This window comes from Mus musculus, chromosome 5, assembly GCF_000001635.26.
Source record: "Mus musculus strain C57BL/6J chromosome 5, GRCm38.p6 C57BL/6J".
Classification (NCBI taxonomy): domain Eukaryota; kingdom Metazoa; phylum Chordata; class Mammalia; order Rodentia; family Muridae; genus Mus; species Mus musculus.
This window is the reverse complement of record NC_000071.6, coordinates 30,132,070-30,155,097: the sequence shown is the minus strand read 5'-3', so window position 1 is coordinate 30,155,097 and position 23,028 is coordinate 30,132,070. Positions and strand designations below refer to the sequence as shown.

Here is a 23,028-nt window from a genome sequence, read left to right as displayed (position 1 = left end):
AAGAGGTAGGGCGACAGGACGGGTGGCAACTCAGAGTCTGCGTTTTAGTAAGGCGGCACTTAGGACACCCTGCCGGACAGGCTCAGAAAAGAAAAGCCCTCGGCTCCATTGCCCCCCACTAGAAGAGCTTTCGTCCTCTTCTGCTCAAGATGGTGGCGTCCCGGGCGATTGGCAGTCTCAGTCGCTTCTCTGCCTTCAGGATCCTACGCTCCAGAGGTGAGCCTGGAGAGGGCTCGGGAGAGTCTCGGAGTGCCTTCAGGAACTGGGGCGGCGGGGAGCAGCGTTTGCCTCTCACTGTCTGCCTCCCACCCCTTTCCCGGGACCCGTGGAAATGGGGCTACTGTTCCGAGACCCTATTTCCTGTGTCCTTGTAAAGGAACTGTCACACCCTCTCTCGCCCTGCTCCGGCAGTGTCAGGCTCTCCCCTAACTTTCCTGAGTCTTTTCCACTTAGTCTGGCAGTTTGCGCAGGTCTCTGCTGTAGCCCTGAGCTCACGCCCCTCTTGTCTCCCTTAATGTTTGTCTTGGCCCTGACACCGCTAAGTTCGGAGGACTAAGTAAGACCTGTCACATTTTTGAGGCTCTACTACATGTTAGTCGCCATAAGAGATATCTATCAGCCTTCTCGGTGACATTGACTACTAGCCTTACAGATCAATGCCACTCCTTGATCTTTTCCGTCAAAACCATTTTTCCCCCCCAGAGAACTCAGCTCTCCCACTTCAGTAATCTTAGTTTGAATGTATAGAAGGTTGAAACTGGAGGTTCTCCGACTTAGGCAAAGAAATTTTGATGAGGAAAAAAATTTTTGATCACTTAGAAACTATTTCTAATCTCATTTCTGTCGATTCCCAGTCAGGCTCCAGGAACTGCATTCCTTTTCAAGCTGGCAGTGAAAGGGTTAAAGGGGTGTTGTTAGAAAACAGCCTTTTCCCAGACATCCCAAATCTGTAAGGGCAAATGTAACTTCATTGTGTATCATACTTGATACTAGTTACTTCCCAGACTTTAGTTTGTAACGTGAATTCACTTTAATTTTCCTCACAAAAAAAAAGGGATGCGTGTAGAATTTACTTCTCTTACCCTCCCCTGGCATTTAATTGATTGAATCTTTTTCTACTTTTTTAAAAACCTCCATAGATCGATTATGTGTAAATAGCCAAAATTGCTACCCACCAAAAAAAAAAAAAAAAAAAATTAAAAAAAAAAAAAAAGTGAAGTGGACTGGGTGCTAATTCACCTTTAATATTAGGTGGGTCTTTGTGTTCCTGTCTGGTCTACATAGTTCCAGGCCAGTCAGGGCTACACAGTGAGACCCTGTCTTTTAAAAAAAAGAAAAGAGCCGGGCATGGTGGCACACGCCTTTAATCCCAGCACTTGGGAGGCAGAGGCAGGTGGATTTCTAAGTTCAGGGCCAGCCTGGTCTACAGAGTGAGTTCCAGGACAGCCAGGGCTATACAGAGAAACCCTGTCTCGGAAAAACCAAAAAAGAAAGAAAGAAAGATCCATCGATCTCTATGTCTCCTGTTTGCACTTGGTTGTGTTTCCTTTTCCACATTTATAACAGTTTTAGGGGAAAAAAGGCACCTATGGTCCTGTATTTGATGTAAGGTACTTTCATGAATTGGCAGCCAGGTTAGCACTGGAGTGGTGATTGGGTCACATGTTCTCTTGTCACTAGCTAGCTGTTGACTTTGCCCTTTCATCTAAATGGGCTTTCTTTTCCCATCTGTGAAATGAATGAGAGTGATTTTTTTTCTTTGACAGGAGAAGTAGTATGATGGAGCAATTAAAAGCATTAAATACGGACTCTGTCATCTGGCTTGAATCTACAGTTTACCTTCTAGTGACCTTGGGAATTAATTTCAGTATCTTTATCATTGGTAAAATGGAGTCAATCATGTTAAATCTAAAGAAGTTATATTAGGTATAACACATAGGCATACATTCTCAATAAATGTTATTAGTTTTTTATCCCTTAGAAGCAATGACTATATATAGCTGAGAACTTGTAATCTATCCATTTTACATAGGTAATAAAAAGCTAACAGCTAAATTTTCCTATACTTCTACATAGAAACATATCTAAATATATAAGTTGTATTTTTTTTTTCATTAAGAAAATGTAGTCTAGAGCTGGAGAGAGGTTAAGAGCGCTGACTGCTCTTCCCAAGGTCCTGAGTTCAAATCCCAGCAACCACATGGTGGCTCACAACCACTCGTAATGAGATCTGATGCCCTCTTCTGGAGTGTCTGAAGACAGCTACAGTGTACTTACGTATAATAAATAAATCTTTAAAGAAAAAAAAAAAAAGAAAAGAAAATGTAGTCTATTATAGCTACAGATTATTTTAATACCAGCTTATGCACTTTGAAAAAATATGCAGGAAAGTCTATTTAAAATTAGCTGTACACCTGATTTACTATTTAGAGTCTAGACTCAGCAGGTCTGTCCTTGACCCTGAGAGTGTGTGGAGGCATTGCCAAATGCTTAATGAACTATGGCACTTACTGTGAAAGAGATCTTGTACAATACTGTTATTCTAACATGACTATCAAAAAAGTCATAAGTTGATCTTAATATCCATTTAATTCCTACTTTTCCTAATTCCTAAGTATGTAAGTGGTAAAACAATTTTACAAGAAGTGAACGGCAATTAGTAGTTATTTTTAAATCTGACTCTCACTTCTTGTCCCAGGGTTGAATTTTGAAAAAGCTATAAATTTCTATAAACTAAAGTAACGTTTCCAGTTTTCAAAGTTGTGCAGCACAATCCAACCCTTCCCACTGACTATAGTTGTATATGACCTTGTAGATATTTTCTTGAGTTACACATGAAGATGATTAGAAAGTAGGGCAAAGGTTTTGCATTTGCTGGCACTGAAAATGTAGGCTAAAGTTCACACCGCGTCTGTATAGTAAGCTTTGTTGTTAGGGTAAGGCTGGATTCCAGAAGCAGTTACCTTGTACTTTGGCTTGATTAAATTGATAGTCGTTAAGATTTTTTTTAAATGTTTGTTCATTTACTGCTCTTTCTCTTTGCTTTTTGTCTCTGTTGGTTTAGAGTATGTTTTGTGTAAGTGTGTGGGAGTGTGTTTACCACAAAGAGAAGTTAGTCGGCTGGAATTAAAATGGCTTAACAATAGGCTAATGAGCACCAGCTCTTTTTTTATTACTATTATTTGTTTGCTTGCTTATTGAGACAAGATCTCAATAGATCTGGCTAGCCTGGAACTCCTAGGGGTCTGCCTCCCTCTGCCCTCAGAGGTGTGTGTCCACACCCCACTTTGCATCTTCAACCTTTAAAGAACAAATATTTGATTTTTAAGATAATAACTCTGCCCTGAGGAATACAAATACTTGTGAATTGGGCATTCCATTAAGACAGGAAGATTACAAGTTCTAGCTAGCCTGGGCTGGCTAAGAGTACCTCACCTGGAAAAAAGTTGCAACCATGTTGCTTTTGAAGGTTGTTTTTTTGTTGTTTGTTTGTTTGGTTAGGTGGGTTGGTTGGTTTGGTTGGTTTGTTATTTGTTTCAGCATTTGTATTCTATCACTTACATACTTACTTTGCTAGGCTTCTGTCTGTCTTTGTACCTCACCCCTTCCTACTTGGACTCTAGCAGTCAGTCCATTCCTACTTCGGGATACTTTACTCTTTCCTAGGTAGATTCCCCATCCCATGCTGCTTTCCCACTAGACTTTGTACTTTACAATTGAATTTTCAGAACTGGGTATTGAACCTAGGTCCGTGTGTGTGGTGGGCAAACAGTCTACACTGAGCTATTTTCAAATATTCACCTGTGTCCCCCGAACAGGAGCTGATTCAGTGCCATGTCCTCAGCACATGCCCTGGAGCAGCCCTGGGATGCAAGCTCCACCAAGAAAGGGGGCCCTGCACATTTTGTTGATGATCAGAACTGAAAGGTTTTTTTTTTTTTTAAGATTTATTTATTTTATTTTTATAGATATGTATATACATACATACATTCATGTATATATGTGCATGTGTGTGTGTGTGTGTGTGTGTGTGTGTGTGTGAGTACACTGTAGATGTTTACAGACACACCAGAAGAGAGCATCAGATCCCTTTACAGATGGTTGTGAGCCACCATGTGGTTCTAGGAATTGAACTCATGACCTCTGGAAGAGCAGTCAGTACTCTTAATGGTTGAGCAGTCTCTCCAGCCCCAAGAACTGAAGTTTTAGTATTAAGAAATAAGTAATTAGTTAGTTGATACTATTTTTAGGGCAGTGGTTCTCAACCTTCTTTAACACAGTTTTATATGTTGTGGTGACCCCCAACTATAAAATTATTTCATTGCTACTTCATAACTAATTTTGCTATTGTTGGGAATCATAATGTAAATACCTGCTGATATACATACAGCACATCTGATATGTGATCCCAAAGGGGTCAAGACACCCAGGTTGAGAACCAATGCTTTAAGGCATCTGCCATTTCTGAGTACAGATGTTTGCATGTGTAACTCTTAATCAAGAAAGTGACATTTGTCTTTTTTTTTTTTTTTTTCTGGAACTAAGGAAAGGGACAACTTTCCTAGAATAGTCAGGCAAATTTAGGACTCAGTGATCAGGAGAAGGGAGTGAAGAATTAGAGAGGAGCATAGACAGGCGGTTTGAGGTGAACATGAGTATAGATGAAGGAGAAAAAGAGGGTGTTCTGAAGAACCCTAAAAGCTGCATTTAGGGGATGTTGCCTCAGAGCTACTCCAGAACAACCTGCTTATCACCTAAAGCTTGCTTAGAGCAGGGTAGACACAAGCCTTTAGGATGGAGGGGCTATAGAACAACGCCTCAAACAAATTTAATGTTTGTCCAAAATTCCCCTTAGATTCCCTGTCTTCTACCTAGAATCTAGCTGGAAAGACCCTGCACTGGGCCACTCTTGTGTGCTTGCACGCAGAGGATCCAGTCCTCGTCACTGTTAGAGAAAAGCCCAGTCCTGAATTAGAACTGACTGCTGCGTGTGGGAGGGGTCATGACACTGATGTGACTGACATGAGAAAGGCAGGTCTAAGATTCCCCAAAGTGCAGTTAATTAGAACTCTGGACAGGATAATCCTTAGCAGCAAAACAGTAGATTTCCCATACTCTGAGGAGGGAGTATGGGAATTATATACTAAGCCAGACAGAGTTATTCACAGCCAACCAATACAGCTGGCCTTCCTCAAAAATTATTTTGAAATAAAATACCTAGTGTCAGTTAGGAGATAGTCTTAGGGACTAGATGTAACTCAGTGGTAGAGCACTTCTCTAGCTTATATCTTTGGGTTTAGTAACCCTCAGCACTAAGCCTTGATAGGTACTCTCTTAATCACGGCAGACAGATGAATAGCTTTGAGTTCAAGGCCAGCCTCATCTACATAACAAGTTCTTCTAGACCAGCTAAGACTTTATAGTGGCCAAACAAAACTCTTAGCAGTTGGGAGGTTAAGGTAGGAAAATCATGAAACCAAGAATTCAAGGTCATACTGGGCTGTGTGTGTATGTGTGTGTGTTTATTTCCAACCTAGCCTGGGCTACACGGTGAAACCCTATCTCAAATAAAGACCAAACCAAAACAACAATAACAAAAAACAGATTGCCCGGGCTCTGAACCTATGATCTTTTGAGTCTCATTGCCTCCCAAATGCTAAGGAATGATAGCATGTGGACCATCTTGTGAGTCCGGCTACTGTCTTAATGGCTGCTTTTCCTGTAGTGTTGGGGCTGCTTGCCAAAGGCATCCAGTGAGCAAAGTAATAATTAGAACCAAAATGGCTAAGGCCATATGATGGGATCTCTTTGTGGTCCCTCTGAAGAACTAAACAAGTTAGATGATAAGGATCAACTAGTAAGCAGCAGAGAACAGAGTGGAGTTTGTTAGGCAGAGATTGGGAACGTTACTGGTGGAAAGCAGTTTCAGTTAGATGTGCTTAAACCAGCAAAGTGTGACATAGAGTGTTTCCTTTATAGACAGTGCTTGCCTTCTGTTTTCACGGTTTGGTTAGGTTTGGTTTGGTTTGGTTTGGTTTGGTTTGGTTTGGTTTGGTTTGGTTTGTTTGAAACAAGGTCTCACTATATAGCTATGGGTGACCTGGAACTCACTGTGTGAAGTAGGCTGGCATCAGACTCACAGACATCCTCCTGCCTCTGCCTCCTTAGTGCTGGGATGCAGTGTATGCACTACCATGCCTGGTGGCTTCTTTTGTTTGTTTTTAAAAATTTATCTATTTATTTTTATTTATGTATGCATATCAGTGTATGCCACGTGTGTGGGTGCCCATGGAGGTCAGAAGAGGGCATCAGATTCTCTGGAGCTGGGCCACTATGAGCCTTTCTGCCAGTGTGGGTGCTGGAGACATGCTTTCGCTTGCTGGCCTGGAAATCACAGAGATCCACTTGCTTCTGCCTCCCCAGTGCAGTTTTAGAGGTCAGAGGTCCTTAGTGAGACTTGAGCTGAGGACACTTAGCTCAGTGGTATAGTGTTTGCCTAGCATACAATAGACCCGGGTTTAACCCCAAGAGGAAATGGGGAACTAACAAGGGCACTACCAAAATGGGTCTCACTAGGCCCACATGGTGTTGACAGGGTTCTGTTCTTCCTGAAGGCCCTGAGGGAAACCCATCACTTTGCATGGTCTAGTTCTAGAGACAGCCTGGGGTCCCTGCCTGTGCTCATCTCCTTCCTTCAGCAAGCTGGAGCTGAGTCCCGGTCACATGTCTCTGATTTTCTTTGTGATTACACTAAGTCCATTTAGATAATCCATGATACTGTCCCCATATTAAGGTCGATCTTAATTCCATTTGCAGTCAGAGCCCTTCTTTGCACACTCACATTGTAGAGATGCAACCTCCTTTTTTTCCTGGGTGAGGGGATCTTCTCCCTACCTTACTTGCTGTCTGGTTAATCATTTGACCTGATAATTAAAATAAGAAAAGGTAACAATAATGGATTAGAATACGTTGTTCTGATTTAGGAGTTTATTGGCATAAAAACAGTTTTTCTGATTTGACAAATATTAAAGAAACTCTATTTCAGGAAGTAATTTTGAAACACTGTTGTCTTGCAGGCTGCATTTGCCGCAGCTTTACAACGTCTTCTGCTCTGCTGAGTAAGTTCACTCTTGCTTATGTACTTAACGTTGCTCTTTATAATCCTCTTGTTCTTTTAGATGATAATATAATCCCATCTTATTGTACATTCATTTTCCTCCTTCCAGCCCCTCCCATACATTTCCCTGGTTCCTCAAATTCATAGCCTCTTTCTTTGTTGATGTATGTATGTGTGTGTGTATACATATGTACATATCCCTAAATATGTATATATTTGTGTGTATATCCCTAAATATATATACGTGTACATATATATGTATGTAGTATAATGTAGTATATGTATATATAGCAACAAAGTAAAAGAAGTCATGAATTTGAGAGAACAAGGGGAGTGGGTGGGAGGGGTTGGAGGAAAGTAAATAGTGTGTATGGGTATGTATATGTGTGTGGTGTGTAGCTCTGAATATGTATGTGTGTGTTCATCTCTAAATATGGGGTGGCGGGCCTAAATATAACTGTCCAGTCCATATAATGGCATGTATGTATATGATTTTAACATCACTTTATAAATGTTTTTTTATACTAAACATGTTTAGAAACCAATCTGTCTTCTCTTTTTTAGCCAGAACCCATATTAATTATGGCGTCAAAGGGGATGTGGCAGTTATTCGGATTAACTCACCCAATTCAAAGGTACTTGAACTTTCTTTAGTTAATTTCTACCAACTACAGTTATGAGTCGTATCCTACATAGAAATAAAATCTCCCTGACTTGAAGTGGACTTGTCTTACGATTTTTAAAATTTTGTGAGTTACATAGATGTTCTTGAATGAGAATTCCTTCTTGGGGCCATGGGTAGTAACAAAGGCAGGCAGATCTCTGTGAATTCTAAGCTAGCCTGGTCTACAGAGCAAGTTCCAGGTCAGCTAGAACTCCATAGTGAGACTCTGTCCCAAAACAAGGGAAAAAAAGTTCTTCTTGGTGATGTTTTGGTTGGAGAAGCAGAGGCAGGTGGATCTCTATAGCTTCCAGACAGCCAGAGCCCCTTAGTGAGACCCTATCTCAGAAACAGACAGGACACAAAAAAAATAATTCCTTCTTGTTGCTTCTAGGTATCAAGATTAATAAAACTAGCCTTCTGTTGTTACATAGAATGAGGATGAATACGTTGTTGATAAGACTTTATCCACCTCATTACTGCCTGACAGAGTCATTACTCACAGTAGGACGGCTGGGGTAAATATGGAGACTGAAAGAGTCATTGTTCAAGTTCATGGCTGTCTGGGGTAACTGTGGATACTTGGCTCTTGAGCCTCCTGGGGGATTGAATGACCCGGACAGTCCACGTGCTAGAAATCAGGTTCCGTGAAAATGGAACCTGGATCTTGGCAAGTTCAACAGTGCAGGAAGCAGTACCTCCATCTTTTGCCAAGAGTTGCAAAATTCCGCAGGAATTCATTCTCCCCCCATTTCAAATATAAAGGTGTCTTTTTTTTTTTTAAGTCTTATAACCAGGGCCTATAGAAATAGGAGATTTTGAGCCAAGCATGGTGGCTCACAACACCCGAGAGATACAAATAGAAAGAAGTCTAGGTCATCCTCAGCTACAGAGCTCAAGGCTAGCCTGGGCTATATAAAACCCTGTAGGAAATAGGAGGATCTGTACAGGAAAACACCTAAAGCTACTACAGATTAGCGTAATTGGCGCCCGTCTCTTCACTAGAGTTAGGCTAATACTAACTAACCAGTGATTCAGATTTGATTTTTTTAACCTAATTTTCTGAAGTTGAATATATTTACAAAGTGAAATCCATACAATGTTTAATTTTAATCCCTTTTTTTTTAATGTTCTATAGGTTCCCCACAACCACCAATAAATATTTGTAGATTTGCTTATATCCTGCATATGATCCAAACTCTTAGGACTACAAACTCACATTCTTGTTTTTATTTTTAGGGTGTTTGTTTGTTTGTTTGAGATGGGGCTCACTGGGAACTTTGTGTGTATACCAGACAAGCCATAGGCTTGCAGCAGTTCTCCTTCCTCTGCCCTCTTATTTATTTATTTATTTATTTATTTATTTATTTATTTATTTATTTTTGAGACAGGGTTTCTCTGTGTAGCCCTGGCTGTCCTGGAACTCACTCTGTAGACCAGGCTGGCCCTGAACTCAGAAATCCACCTGCCTCTGCTTCCCAAGTGCTGGGATTAAAGGTGCGCGCCACCACTGCCCGGCTCCTCTGCCCTCTTAAGTACTAGGATCAGAAGTAAGGCCAATGCTGGCTGTCCCTATTTGAGACCACCTCACTTTTGTTTGTATTGATGTATTTGGGGGTGAGAGTGAAGCTAAGTCTCGTCTCCCACCTTTACATCGGATTCAGTGCTCAAGCTCAGGTTGTTGGACTTGCATGGCCAGCCAGTTAACCACCCTGCATTCCTCCAGCTTGTGAGACCCATTGTTAAAGGGAGGGGTACTAATAATTAACTAAAGCTACCTGAAAGCTGAGGGTTTTAGGGGGGTTTGGTCGGTCTGTGTTTTAGTTTTGTTTTGTTTTCTTTTCTTTTCTTCTAGCAATATGTGTCTGCTGCATAAACAGACTTGACAGTGATTGTGTATGTATGTGAAATTTCCAGTTTAAACCCTTAGATGTAGCTCTTTCTCATGTAGGTAAATACATTGAATAAAGAAGTACAGTCAGAGTTCATAGAAGTCATGAACGAAATCTGGGCCAACGACCAAATCAGGAGTGCTGTCCTTATCTCATCAAAGCCTGGCTGCTTTGTCGCAGGGGCTGACATCAAGTAAGTTTATCCTGCTTAATTATGTATTTTTTAAATAATACCTTCTCTAAAATAAGATAGAAGTAAATTCTCCCAAAGGTTGGTTTTTTTTCAGTTGTTTTCCAGGGTATAATAAAGTTCATGAAATAAGGGATTTGTTGCTTAAATCATAGATGACTAAATACAGCTCTTTCTTAAGTTAACCAAGAATGACTGCCTAGTCTTCATCCATCAGACCAGCAAACATTTACAGCGCAGTTTGGCAGTACTTAGCAAAATTGAAAGTGCACGGGCTGGGGAGATGGCTCTGTGGGTAAAACCCTGCTGCTCAGCCAAGAGTCTGAACTAGAATTCCAGCATCCATGAGAAACCTGGGCACAGTGAGTCTGATGGATCACTTTGTCTCAAAAGTAAGACGTGAAGAAACCACCTGACATTGGCTTCCACATGTGCCCGCACAGGTGAGCACACGTGCGGTACATCCACACAAGGTGTGGGGGCAATACATACGTTCCAGCCACATCCTCTTATCCAGGTGTATATACTAAAGAAATCCTACTCCATTCATAAGGACCAGTGGAGAAGAATAATCAGGCCTGTGTGCAGGCAGATAAGGAAGCATTTGAAACAAGCTACAAGTCAGTAGGAAAACAGACATGTCTGGCAAGTAAAGACTACAAAATAGCTCAAAGAGAGTAACTAGACCCAGAGTATAACCTTAGAACTGTCTAGTCTGACAGTGAGAATATTTACCAGGTGATGTTCTCGTTAGAACTCTGTGCTCAATAGTTTGTTACAGAGCAAAGTAAATTGTGTAACCTGTTCCATTCTGTGTTTGAAGACTCATTGCCAAATATTGATATACATTGAGATAAGTATATAGTGGGTGAAATATTATACAAAATAGGCCACAGTCTCATCTCTCCTTTTGTGTTTTTCTTTTCTGTCGATACTGCAGCATGCTATCCTCTTGTACAACCCCCCAAGAAGCAACACGAATATCACAGGAAGGTCAGAGAATGTTTGAGAAACTTGAAAAGTCCCCAAAGCCCGTTGTGGCCGCCATCAGTGGATCCTGCTTGGGAGGAGGACTTGAGGTATAGAAGTATTCCAGAGCTGTTCAGGCTTTCCCACTCACTGCCACCAGAGCCCTTTAGGCTACCGTTTTACCTAAAAACAGCAAAAGAACAGTTTTCTGAGTAGAAGTGATTTTATTTTCAGCTGTCAAATGCCTGAATGGTTTTAATTTTTAATTCTTGAGAAACGGTAATTAACAGCAGACAGTAAGCCAGGGAATGCTACTTCCATTTACAGTGGGGGTGTGTACCACATCTGTGAAGGCCTTCTCACATCTGAGTGCCTGCTTCAGGGTCACAGGGCAGAGATCCGGAAGTGTGACCCGAATTCATGTTAAGTTGGCTGAGTCTTACTTACAAAGTTATGTGTGTGCGCACCCGTGCACGTGTGACAGACACAGACATATAGTTTCTTGTGAGTAGTAAAGATAGCATTGAAGAGTTTTCAATCTGCAAAACTCTTCAAAATAAGATTAAAGAGCTTTTGTTATTGATTTTTGAGACAGGATCTCACTCTGTAGACCAACCTGTCCTCAAACTCAGAGAGACCTGCCTGCCTCTGCCTCCCAAGTGCTGAATTTAAAGGTGTGTGCCATGACCAGCTGAGAGAAGAGATTCTTACTAGATTGTACTGTGTTTTAAAAAAGAGGAAAACAAGACATTTATTGAGCATATATCACATGGTGGACTGTATGCTGGGATTTTTAGATACATTAATAAAAGAAACCTGGGCCTGATCCACAAAAGAATTTGATTAACAAGAAAATGGTTTCAGAAGTATTCCATATACAGTGTAGTTGTATTCAAAAGCAACAGGAAGCAAGGCCTGTCGGGAGACTGCAAGTATACCCGATTGATCGGAAGAGGTCATCTCTGAGATTCCTCTTGCCTCGGCCACACAGGCAGCTGGTTCTACCAGCTGGGTCATTGTTAATAAGACTTAAGGAAAATTGTTAGTTATTATTGCTTTTGATTATAAGACAAGGGTCTTGCTATGTTGCTGAAGCTAGTCTCAAACTCATAGTCTCAGACAATTCTCCTGCTTCGGCATCTTGTGTAGCCAGAACTATGGAAGTACACTTCTGGCTTGAGTTTTTTAATTGGTAAAGTCCATTGCCATCAAAATATTTTTAAGACGAATAGCAACCTAAAAGGGGGCTAATAAATTATGAAAACAGATAGAAAAGGTAGATTGTAGAGTGCCAGATGTCAGCCTAAGGAATCATGGTTAATTTTGTGGTACATTCTGCTCTATAAATAATCTTTAGACCTGCCAACCTAGGTGCCAACATGATCCAGTTAAATTTTCTGACATTCTGATTTTTTTTGATTTGTTTGAAGCTTGCCATAGCATGCCAATACAGAATAGCAACAAAAGACAGAAAAACAGTATTAGGTGTCCCTGAAGTGTTGCTGGGGATCTTACCAGGAGCCGGAGGTACCCAGAGACTGCCCAAAATGGTGAGTTTAAGATTACCCCAATACCATGAGCTTGACACTGCTGTACATAAATACTCCTTTATCCATCTTGTACAAAATATATAAGATAGACACTCAATGAAGGATTCAGAAACCAAGTAAGTTAGCAATGTAGACGGTCATTGAGAGATTTTTTTTTCGCTCCTGATACTTATTTTTTCAGTCCTACAGAATTGTTGATCAGTCTTCGTTAGTCCCTTATGAAGTGTAAAGACGATAAGCTACTGTCTTACTTTTCTAGAACATTAATTTGTTCTTCCTCTTAATAGGTTTTTAAAACCATGTGTCATAGTTCATGCTAAGTAAGAGACAGAACTTTCCTGTCCTTCTCTGATTTGGACCATCTCCTTGCTGTATTCAAAGGACCAAAAAAGGCACAATAAGCTTTTGAATTTCTAAGGAGAGTCATACCTAGAAGCTGCAGAGAAATTTCCTATTTAGAAGGCACTGAGCCTTGGAGCTTCTAGCTCTGTAGACTCCTCAGTGAAGAGGGCTCAGTAGAGAGACTGCACAAGAAGTTCATACAAGTTAGAGTGGGAAGGGAGGGTTTTACTTCATTTGGTTGGTTTTGATGTGGTTTCAGAAGCCTCATTCGTAGCCTAGACTGGCCTCACACTCTTGTCCATCTCCCCCACCTCACCCTCCCAAGTGCTGGAATAACACATACCAAAATAGTAATTAAAATCATATACATCTCTTTATAAGAAATGTCTAGAAGATATCTTGACATAAAAAGTTTTGTTGTATTTCTTTGCTTACATTGCTAGAAGTTCTTTCATTATTTGTTTTTGGATTTGTTTGTTTGTTTTTGAGCCAGTCTCTCTCTATGGTTCTGACTGTCCTGGAGTATAGACCAGGCTGGGCTAAAACCCAGAAGAGATCCTCTTGCCTCCTGAGTGCTGGGATTAAAGGCATATGCCTCCATACCCAGATGTTTTTGTTGGGGTTGTTGTTGTTGTTTTGTTGTGAGTCAGAGTCTTCTCTGCAATTCAGACAGGACTTGAGTCAATGATTCTCCTGCTTCAGCCTTCCAAGATCTGCGATTATAGAACAAACAATACACCTGGCTAGAAAGCAGAATTTCTAGAATACTGTATCAGATGAGCTGCATTTTTGTTAAACTCAAACTTCTTTCTGAAGCCTTTGTAAAAGTAGCAAGTCTCTCATCTCAGAGTCTGCACTATAGTTCCAGTATTGGAATTTTGGGAAATAGGGATGCTGAGACTTAAACCCATGGTTTTATGCATGCCAAAGACACCATAATGACATTTTCTTCTTCAGATGAGTATCTAATCTCAAAACTTAAAAACATATTAGTATATAAGTTTTAATTTACTAATAAAAGAACATAAAACTGGTTTGATTTTTCTCCTTTTTTAGAAAACTTTATTACATTTATTGGTTTATATTGGATGTATATGCACAGGTATCCTCTGCATGTGGAGGGCAGAGGGCATCTTTCAGGAGTCGGTCTCTCCTTCTGCTACGAGAGTCCTAGCTGTTAAACCCAGGCTGTCAGGCTTGACAGAAGCACCTGACCCGCTAAGCATCTCTCCAGCCCCACGTTTCCTCTAAAGTCTGTTTACGTGATGATTTGTAACTAACTCCCACCCTCATCCCCTGTGCTTCGTCTCTTGCTTGCATGTTAGGTGGGTGTGCCTGCTGCATTTGACATGATGCTGACTGGCAGGAACATTCGTGCAGACAGAGCAAAGAAAATGGGACTGGTTGACCAGTTGGTGGAACCGCTGGGTAAGTGTTAACATGAGTCAGAATTTTGGTCATATAGACTTGTTTGTTTTCTGGAGGACTTGATCTCTTGAATATTAGGATTAAACTCAAAACTCTTAAGAAAGAAGTAATGATTTTTGAGGAGAAACATTTTCTTTTTCCTTTTTGCGGGGCTGGAGGTGAGGGGACAGGATGAGACAGGGTTTTTCTGGGTAGCCCGTGCCATCCTGGAATTTGCTCCGCAAACCATGTTGGCCTCAAACTCCGAACTCAGTGATCCACCTGCCTCTGCCTCCCAACTGCTGGGATTAAAGGCGTGCACCACCAACAACCAACCAGGAGTGACATTTTCTAAGAGCTAATAATCATTTTTATCCCCACGCTGGTTTATATTTACTTTATTGATTATCTGGATACCAACAATACAAGAATCAATCAGTTCAGTTATTAGTGTAGTTACCTGTGTTCCTATCCATGTGTAAGCCTCCTTCACTCTCTGGTGGAGGGTCTTTGTTTTGTTGTTTTTATTTTTGCCTGGAGTGTGTGGGATTAAACCAGGGTCTTCTGCATGCTGGGCCAGTGAGCTGCATCTCTCCCTGTGGATTTAAATAATACAGTAAACACACAGAACACCCAACCTCAGAATGCTAGCAAAAGATATCTACTTCTGGTGGCAATAGGAACCTCTAAAATATACACTTCTTAAGTATCAGCATTGAGCAATAACTTAAGGCTTAGTGTGGTCACTCATGGCTAGAATCCCGGCACTTAGAATATTGAGACAAATGGACTATAAGTTTGAACTACCTTGAGCTACATGGTGCAGAGAGTTCCAAGGCTACATAGTGAGACCCTGACTCAGAAAAACAAACAGGAGCTATTGAGATGACTCAGTGGGCTAAGGCACCTGCCACAAAACCCAGAGACCTGAGTTTGTTCTCTAGGATCCACACAGTGGAAGAACTGACTCCTCCCAGTTATCCTGTGGCATGCATATACACACTTGCATGCACACACATGTACACACATGCACACAAAGGGTTTGTACATCAAATTTCAAGGTAGTTTTTTTTTAAAGATATGTATGTAATTTTCCAGTTTTCAATGGACAGTTTGAGTTTTAACAAATATACATAGTTATATAAGTTCTACAACAGTAAAACATTTCTAAAATGTAGCTTTTTGTTCCTTCTTTCATTTAGCATGCTTTTGAAATACATTATTGTTATTGCATATATCTATAATCTGTTCCTTCTGAAAATTATTACACTTACTTATTACATGTGTTATGTGTGTGTGTATATATATATATACACACACACCACAGCATACTGTCAGAGGATCTAGGAGTTGGTTCTGGGATTGAACTCACACCTCAGACTTGGTGGCATTGGACTTTATCTGCTGAGTCATCTGCCTACCCAGGGTGATCCTTCCTATTGAGGGCTGTTTTATTATATATACACCATAGTTTGTTTATCCATTCACCAAAAGATGAACTTCGTGTAGTTTCTAATTTGAGACTATTCTGAATGAAGCTGCTGTGAGCATTGATTCAGAAGCCTTTATGTGGACATAGGGTTTCTTTCTTTTGAGTAACACTGAAGAGTGGATTGGTAGTCTGTGTGCTGTGTGTGTGTTCATCTCCTAAGAGACCACCCACCTGTTACCCGAAGTAATTACTGGGTTTTATTCTATCAGCATGAGACTTCAGGTTTCCAACCAGGTTGCATGGTTTTAGTCTTAGACTTGGGTAGCCTTTGTATTAATTTGCTTCCTATAGTGGACCTTTCTACAGACCTACCAGCAGTTTAAATAATGACACAAGACTTCTTTTAAGATTTTTTTTTTTATTTTATGTGAGTGCTTTATCTGTATGTACACCTGCACACCAGAAGAGAGCAACAGATTCTAGAATAGATTGTTTTGAGCTACCCTGTGGTTGCTGGGAACTGAAAATCAAGAACTCTAGAAGAACAGTACCATTCTCTGGTGTAACACAAGACTTCTATTACAGTTTAGAGCTTAGGCCTTTTGCTGGGGCAGTCTCCCACTTAGAACATCTAACTTAATCCAGCTGTCTAGCCTGCGACCCGTCATGGCTAGCTCTGTGCTGCTGCAGTCTGTGTCTGTTCCCTCCACGTCCACTCTTGATTCTTTCTTCTCCCTGTGTCACTCCTCTGCCCAGAAGTTCCGCCCTCTTCTTTCTGCCCAAGGTTTTGACCCACAGCTCTTTATTACAACAAATCAGCAGTGAGACAACCTCTGATAACATTTCTCATCTCAATTGCCTTTAAACAGGTAAAGAAGGACATTCATACTTTATAAAACAGAAAACCTGGTAATGAACCATAGAAATGACAGTACCAAAGCCCTTCCCGCACTTAGCTCTCTGCTGGTACAAACTAGCAATTGGAAAAACACAGACATACCTTCACACAACGTGAAGGAAGATTACCCCAACAGCTTCCCATATATGTTCAAATCATTTTGTTTGTGTTTTCAGAGTTCTTACTACATCAGAATAGAAGTCTTCTGCCAAATATGTAACTTGAGGATCGTTTCTCCCAGTCAGCAGCTTCTCTTTTCACTTCCTGAAACAAGCACCTTTTTCTCGTGCTTTCTTCTGAAACTATTCTTGTTTTTTCTCTTGAACATTGGTCTGTGATCCATTTTAGGTTAACATTTACATGAGTGTCTTTATTCCTTTGCATACAAATACCAATGTTCTGCAACACTTTTTAAGAAAATTATTCTAGCTGGGCATAGTGGTATATACCATTAATCAGAGCATAGGCAAGTAGATCTCTGAGGTCAAGGCTACCTTGTTCTACATAGCATGTTCCAGGACATACAGAACTACTTTAAGAGACCCTGGCTCAATTAAAAAAAAAAAGGAAAATTATTTTTTCTCCAGTGAACTACAGTGGCATCTTGGTAATAGGTCAACTATATATTCTATTTTCAGTTAACCAACCCCCTCTCGAAACAGCACAATGTGGTCTTGACAATTGCTTTATCAGATATCGTATTTCTCCAACTATGCTCTATTCATTCAAAATTATTTTTTCTATAATAGTTGCTTTACATTTGAATATAAATTCTGTATTCAATATGATCATACCTACAAAGATTATAGATATAATAATACTTGCTAGAATTTTTATTAGAATATTGTCTTAGGGTTTCTGTTGCTGTGAAGAGGCACCATGACTAAGGCAACTCTTATAAGGGTAAACAGTTAACTGGGGGCTGGCTTACAGTTTCAGAGGTGCAGTCTATTATTATCATGGCGGGAAGCGTGGCAGCGTGCAGGCAGACATGGTGCTGGAGGAGCCGAGAGTTCTATACCTTGATCCTTCAGAAAGAGAGAGACTGTCTTCTGCCATCAGCTAGAAAGAAGGTCTCTTGTGCATGGTATAGAGCTTGAGCCTAGGACCTCAAAGCCCACATACCAGCGACCCTCTTCCTCCCCCAAGTCCACACCTATTCCAACAAGGCTGTACCTAACAGTGCCATTGCCCATGGGCTGGGCTGTTTCAAACCACCACACATGTTAAGCCATCAGCGTCGTCTCCTCGGCTGACGAGCTCAGTTTCTCAGCAGTGTTTGTACCTCGACTTCTCAGTGACCATTTCAGTTTACTCCTAGTTATTGCATAGCTTTAGGCTAATATGCTTTATTTTGCATTAAATACTTGTCTGTAGAAATGTAATTGAATTTGGGGGCATGAACCTTTTGTTGTGTGATTTTAATAAGCTAATTCATTAAGTCTGCGAGCATTTTTTTGTGGATTACCAAGGCTTTTCTACATATGCTGCCATGTTCTGTGACAGTTAGTCAGCATGCCTTCTTCCTTCCCCATCTGAGTGCCGCTTGTTTCCTTCTCTGGATTTTGCTATGGCTGAGACCTCTGTTCAGGGCTGGACAGGAATGGTGGGGGCACACAGTTCACTCCCAGTCCCAGAGGAGAGGAAGGATTTATCATGAGTGTGGCGGCAGCTGTAGGTTGTCCTGGATGCCCCTTTTCTCCCAGTTTGCTAAGAGCGGTGTCAATCTTGTCAGATGTCGTCGTGGTTTGGATCACAGTGATCTGATGATTGATTTTCTTCTTGGTGTCAATTGCACTGAATTTGTTGTTGTTGTTGTTGTTTTAATATTGAGCCAGTGTTTGCCCAGGAATAAACTCCTCTTAGATATAACACAGTATCTTGTTTATAAATTACTGGCTTGATCACCTATAAATAATATTTGTGCCTGATAAAAAAATGAATGGTCTCATGGATAATTATGTTTTCTTACAGTAGTTGCACGGTGTTAGTGTCAGGCAGTGCTGGCCTCATAAAATGAGTTGTAAAGTTTTCCTTTCTCTTGTTTTCTGGAATACTTTGTGTAGAATTGATATTTCTTCTTACTTACTTAAATACCTAACAGAACTAACCACAAAGTTATATATGGGGTTGGAAGGCTCTCGGGTTTTTTGTTTTCTTTTGTTGTGTTTTTCTTTCTGGCTTAGATGGCTTTAGGGTTTATTTTAGTTTTGTTTTTTTTTAATATTTATGTTCACATGTGTATCTGAGTATGAGTGTGCCCATATGTATGTGCATGTGCCTTTAGAGGCCAGAGGAGGCCTTTGGCTACCATGAAGCCACAGTTACAGGAGGTTGTGAGGCATCTCACTGCTGAAGAAGCCTTGAACAGACAGGCTTTATGGAGCCTGGCAGAAAAGATGGCTTGGTCATAGGGCAAAGGATCTTTAATATTCTCATTTTTCTCATTAAGAAGGTGTCCGCTGGTGCCCTAAGGTAAAAAGACCAAGGAGGGAAGGGTATCTGGGCTCAGAATGGCAGTATGAGAGCATAGCCAGCCCGTAACCTGTGACCTTGCCTATGCCTCCCCTGAGGAGTGTGATGTGGAGTGAGGACTGGCCACATTCCAAGTGTGGTATAAGGAAGGCGTAGCCCTCAGGGAGTGCCTCAGTTGGTCACAGTTCTTTGCCTAGTAGGATGACCTCCATCCCAGAAGGTCTAGGCCACTCGCAGTCCTGTGCTGGCGTCTGTTCTCTTCCTGTCTCTCTGGTGATCTTCCCTGGCTTGGATACTTGTCCGTCGGGAACGTGCTGAGCAGTGCTAGCTGGGGCCCCTCTGGGTGGCCCTGATGTGGAGCACATGCTCGGGAGCACTCTGCCTACAGAGTCCTCGGCCTCGGCTGCCAAGGCTGCAGGATGATGAGGGGTTGACTTCTGGGACCTCTCTGAGCTTTGGTTTAAAGGTTTAGTTCTGATTCTTCTTCTCCATTCTGGTTCAGAACAAGACAGATGTCTTTGTAGTAGACTCCTCCCTCTGGAGACTTTGTTTCCAGAGTACTTAAAGTGGGTACACTCCTTTCTGTACTCGAGCGCCTTCCCCAGTGCAGTTCATGCAGACAGCCTGGTTGTGCCCTGTAACATCGCCCTGTAACTTCTCTTCTCAGATTTCTCAGCTTCACCATTTTTTGTTTGTTTTGTTTGTTTGGTGGTACTAAGGATAGAACCAGGTCTCATACATGCTAATCATACACTCCACTGAGCTACACATAACCTAATTTCTGCTTCCAACAGGCTCACAAGCTGGCAGAAGCTTCCCATAAATGGGAACTTGGTTGCTGTCTTCGTCAGCGTTACTGTCGCTGTGATGAAACACCGTGACCAAAGTAACTTGGGGGGGAAAGAGTTTATTTGGCTTATGCTTCCACATCACTGATCATCACTGAAGGAAGTGTGGGAGCCTTCCTGCCACAGGTTTTATCTGCATAGGACTGGTTCAAGCTTGATTTACAATCAAGTACTTGCAATCATTTTGTTGTTGTTGTTTTATTTTGTTTTTACAGGACCAGGAATAAAATCACCAGAAGAAAGGACAATTGAATACCTAGAGGAAGTTGCAGTTAATTTTGCCAAAGGCCTGGCTGATCGGAAAGTCTCTGCAAAGCAGAGCAAAGGCCTTGTGGAAAGTAAGTGGCTTTGTTAACAGCACACAGCAGAGCTTCTGCCTGCCCCTAAGCTACTTGAGACCCTGCCTCAAAAGAAAGAGAAAAATGCTGGGTGGTATTGGCACAAACCTCTAGTCCCAGCACTTGGGAGGCAGAGGCAGGCGGCTCTCTGTAAATTTGAGGCCAGCCTGGTCTACAGAGCAAGGTCCAGGACAGCCAAAGCTTCTCAGAGAAACTTTGTCTCTGAAAACCAGGAGGGAGGGAGAGGAAGAGAAGCACATTAGGAGTAAGCCTTAGAGGGGACAATTCTGCCTCAAGGACAAATCCTCAACTTAATACTAACAGCAAAGCCATCTGGTAAAGATAGATTTATTTATTTTATGTATATGAGTACACTGTAGCTGTCTTCAGACACACCAGAATTGGGCATTGGATCCCATTACAGATGGTTGTGAGCCACCATGTGGTTGCTGAGAATTGAACTCAGGACCTCTAGAAGATCAGTCAGTGCCCTTAACCACTGAGCCATCGCTGCAGCCCCCAGCTAAAGCCATTGTTTAGAGACCTGTTAAATTGGAAAACTTTAAACATTAATACAAGAGTAGATTATAATAGTGTACTAAAAGTCCCCAGACGAAACCTTAGCACATAGAAAGTAATGGCTGCATGTTAAGGCAGCGAGCCCAGTGCAGGCAGAGGATGTTGGTTCCATTGTGTTCCTTCAGATGCCTAAAATTATGTCGTGCTATGGAGTCTGCAGAGCGAATAGACAAGGGAGCCTTGGATCATCTCAGAAAATATCTAACCACATTTTACCTTACAGAGCTGACAACGTATGCCATGACTGTCCCATTTGTCAGACAACAGGTTTACAAAACAGTTGAAGAAAAAGTGAAGAAGCAGACTAAAGGCCTTTATCCTGCCCCTTTGAAAATAATTGATGTGAGTCCTCCCTCTTACAGGAAGTGGTGCTCTTTTCTGTGATTCTGAACAGTGTGTGTTAGCTTTGTGTGCTCGCTCACTTGATTGCTTTTGAAAAAGAGTCTCACTGTGTAGCTCTGGCCTTCAACCCAGGACCTGCACTGTAGACCAGGCTGACTCTCAGTGCTCTGCCTGCCTCGGCATCCTGGCTGCTGAGACTAAAGACCTGAGCCACTACTCCCAGCTGATAATCATTTTTTAAAGAAGGCATTCCCATTGCTATAATTCTTAAGAAGACCTAATGATATAGAGGCAGTGTGAAAAGACAAAGAAAGATAATTAAAACTCTTTAAAATAGTTTAAAACTTAGAACTTTTCAGACTGGGAGATTCAACAACATATAATCAAAACTGGAGAAATTAGGGATTTGTAGAGACCCTGTCTTAAAATAAAATAAAAGCCAGGTGTGGTAGTGCTTACACTCTGGGAGGCAGCCGGAGGCAGATCTCTGAGTTCTAGGCAAGCCTGTTCTACATAGAGAATTATAGGACAGTCAGAGCTACATAGAGAGATTGTATCTCAAGCAACCAAAAGACTGGGGAATGGATCCTTTACAAAGTATCCTTTGTAGAGTAGAAGTCGTGAGATTACTAAGCATAAAATATCAGCTGGGGATGTAGCTCTGGTAGAACCTTTGTCTGGCTTGAATAAACCTAGATTCAGTCCCCAGCATTATAAAAAAAAGAAATTGTATGAAACACATCTGCATTCATACTTAATAGTCTGGGCTGGAGAACTTAAATACTTACGGTAAGACAGATAGCCATTCAAGTTATAAAACAGCAAAAAAAAATTAATGCCAGGTAGTCAGTGCTCAGAGGAAGCAGTCAGTGAGATGAGGCAGAGGCTCATGGGATCTGACCTGAGAGGTGAGCACAGGGTAGGTGGAGGGAGACTCAGGCCAGGCAGGATGGGCCAAGGAACGAGTCAACACACGCTTCTTTGTCTGTTTCTGATTGTATGACACTCTTTTTCTAATTCACATTCACTCTTTTTTTAATTCTAATTTACTGTAGCAAGACAGGCTACAGTTAGTCTTAAAAGGTCAGCAATAATGAACTAATCAATTTTACTTTGTCCTGAACTTTAGTTATTTTCATGGTAGTGGGTCAAAGAGGATTAGGAGAGACAAAATAGAGCTATCAGCCAATATCTGATAATGGAGGATTGAGGTTTGAATAAGACTCCGAAATACATTTAAGTAAAAGCAGTGCTGCGTAAGAAGCTTGCCAAGCGGAGATGATGAGTTTAGATATTACAGGAAGTCAAGGTGAGGAATGTAGATCACTTATCTTTTAATGAATTTTGGGGGTTCTTTTGTTTCCTATCATATGTATAAATTATGGTGGTTGGGCTTGGGGTCTTTCCTTTGTCTTTTTTATTTACCACCCTATACGGGATAGTGCCTACTCTGGATGTAGAGTTGAGTTGCATGGAGTTCCTGGTTAATGTGACCAACAAAATCACACACATATCAGAAGCACAGAGAAGTGAGCAGAAAGTGCTGGCCTTAGAGAGAAGCTGGAAGAACAGCTTAAGGTGCCCTTTCCTGGTGGGTTCAACAGCAGCTGAGAGACAGTTGGTTCAGGGTCTGCCCTTGCAAAGCTGGGTGTATGACCTACTGGGTATGACACAGCCTGAAAAGACTGGCTGTCTTACTCAGCATCACTTTACCTCTAGCCATTCTGTTGCAACACTGAACATGTGCCTTTGTGGTTTTAGGCTGTGAAGGCTGGACTTGAGCAAGGCAGTGACGCTGGTTATCTTGCTGAATCGCAGGTAAATGGTTTTTCTCCAGTTTATTTGTAGAATACTAAAGACCCAAAGCTCCACTGAAAGCTGAAAATGTTTATACTATATTAAAACACTATATATAAAACCTAGTACATTTTTTATTTCCAGTGGTCATTCTTCGGATTAGTTTGTGACTAAGTGGTTTGATAATGGAG

General features: G+C 41.3%; 1 protein-coding gene across 1 annotated transcript in view; it reads left to right on the top strand.

Moving 5' to 3' along the window:
- The first annotated feature begins 117 nt into the window (after window positions 1-117).
- Window positions 118-23,028, top strand: part of Hadha (hydroxyacyl-CoA dehydrogenase trifunctional multienzyme complex subunit alpha) — a 35,558-nt gene continuing 12,647 nt past the window's right edge. Inside the window, exons 1-10 of the mRNA NM_178878.3 lie at window positions 118-216; window positions 7,077-7,118; window positions 7,682-7,752; window positions 9,730-9,863; window positions 10,801-10,939; window positions 12,260-12,379; window positions 14,047-14,149; window positions 19,997-20,119; window positions 20,922-21,040; window positions 22,802-22,858. Coding sequence (NP_849209.1) covers window positions 150-216; window positions 7,077-7,118; window positions 7,682-7,752; window positions 9,730-9,863; window positions 10,801-10,939; window positions 12,260-12,379; window positions 14,047-14,149; window positions 19,997-20,119; window positions 20,922-21,040; window positions 22,802-22,858 — 975 coding nt within the window. The 5' untranslated portion in view covers window positions 118-149. The remainder of the gene's footprint in view (window positions 217-7,076; window positions 7,119-7,681; window positions 7,753-9,729; window positions 9,864-10,800; window positions 10,940-12,259; window positions 12,380-14,046; window positions 14,150-19,996; window positions 20,120-20,921; window positions 21,041-22,801; window positions 22,859-23,028) is intronic.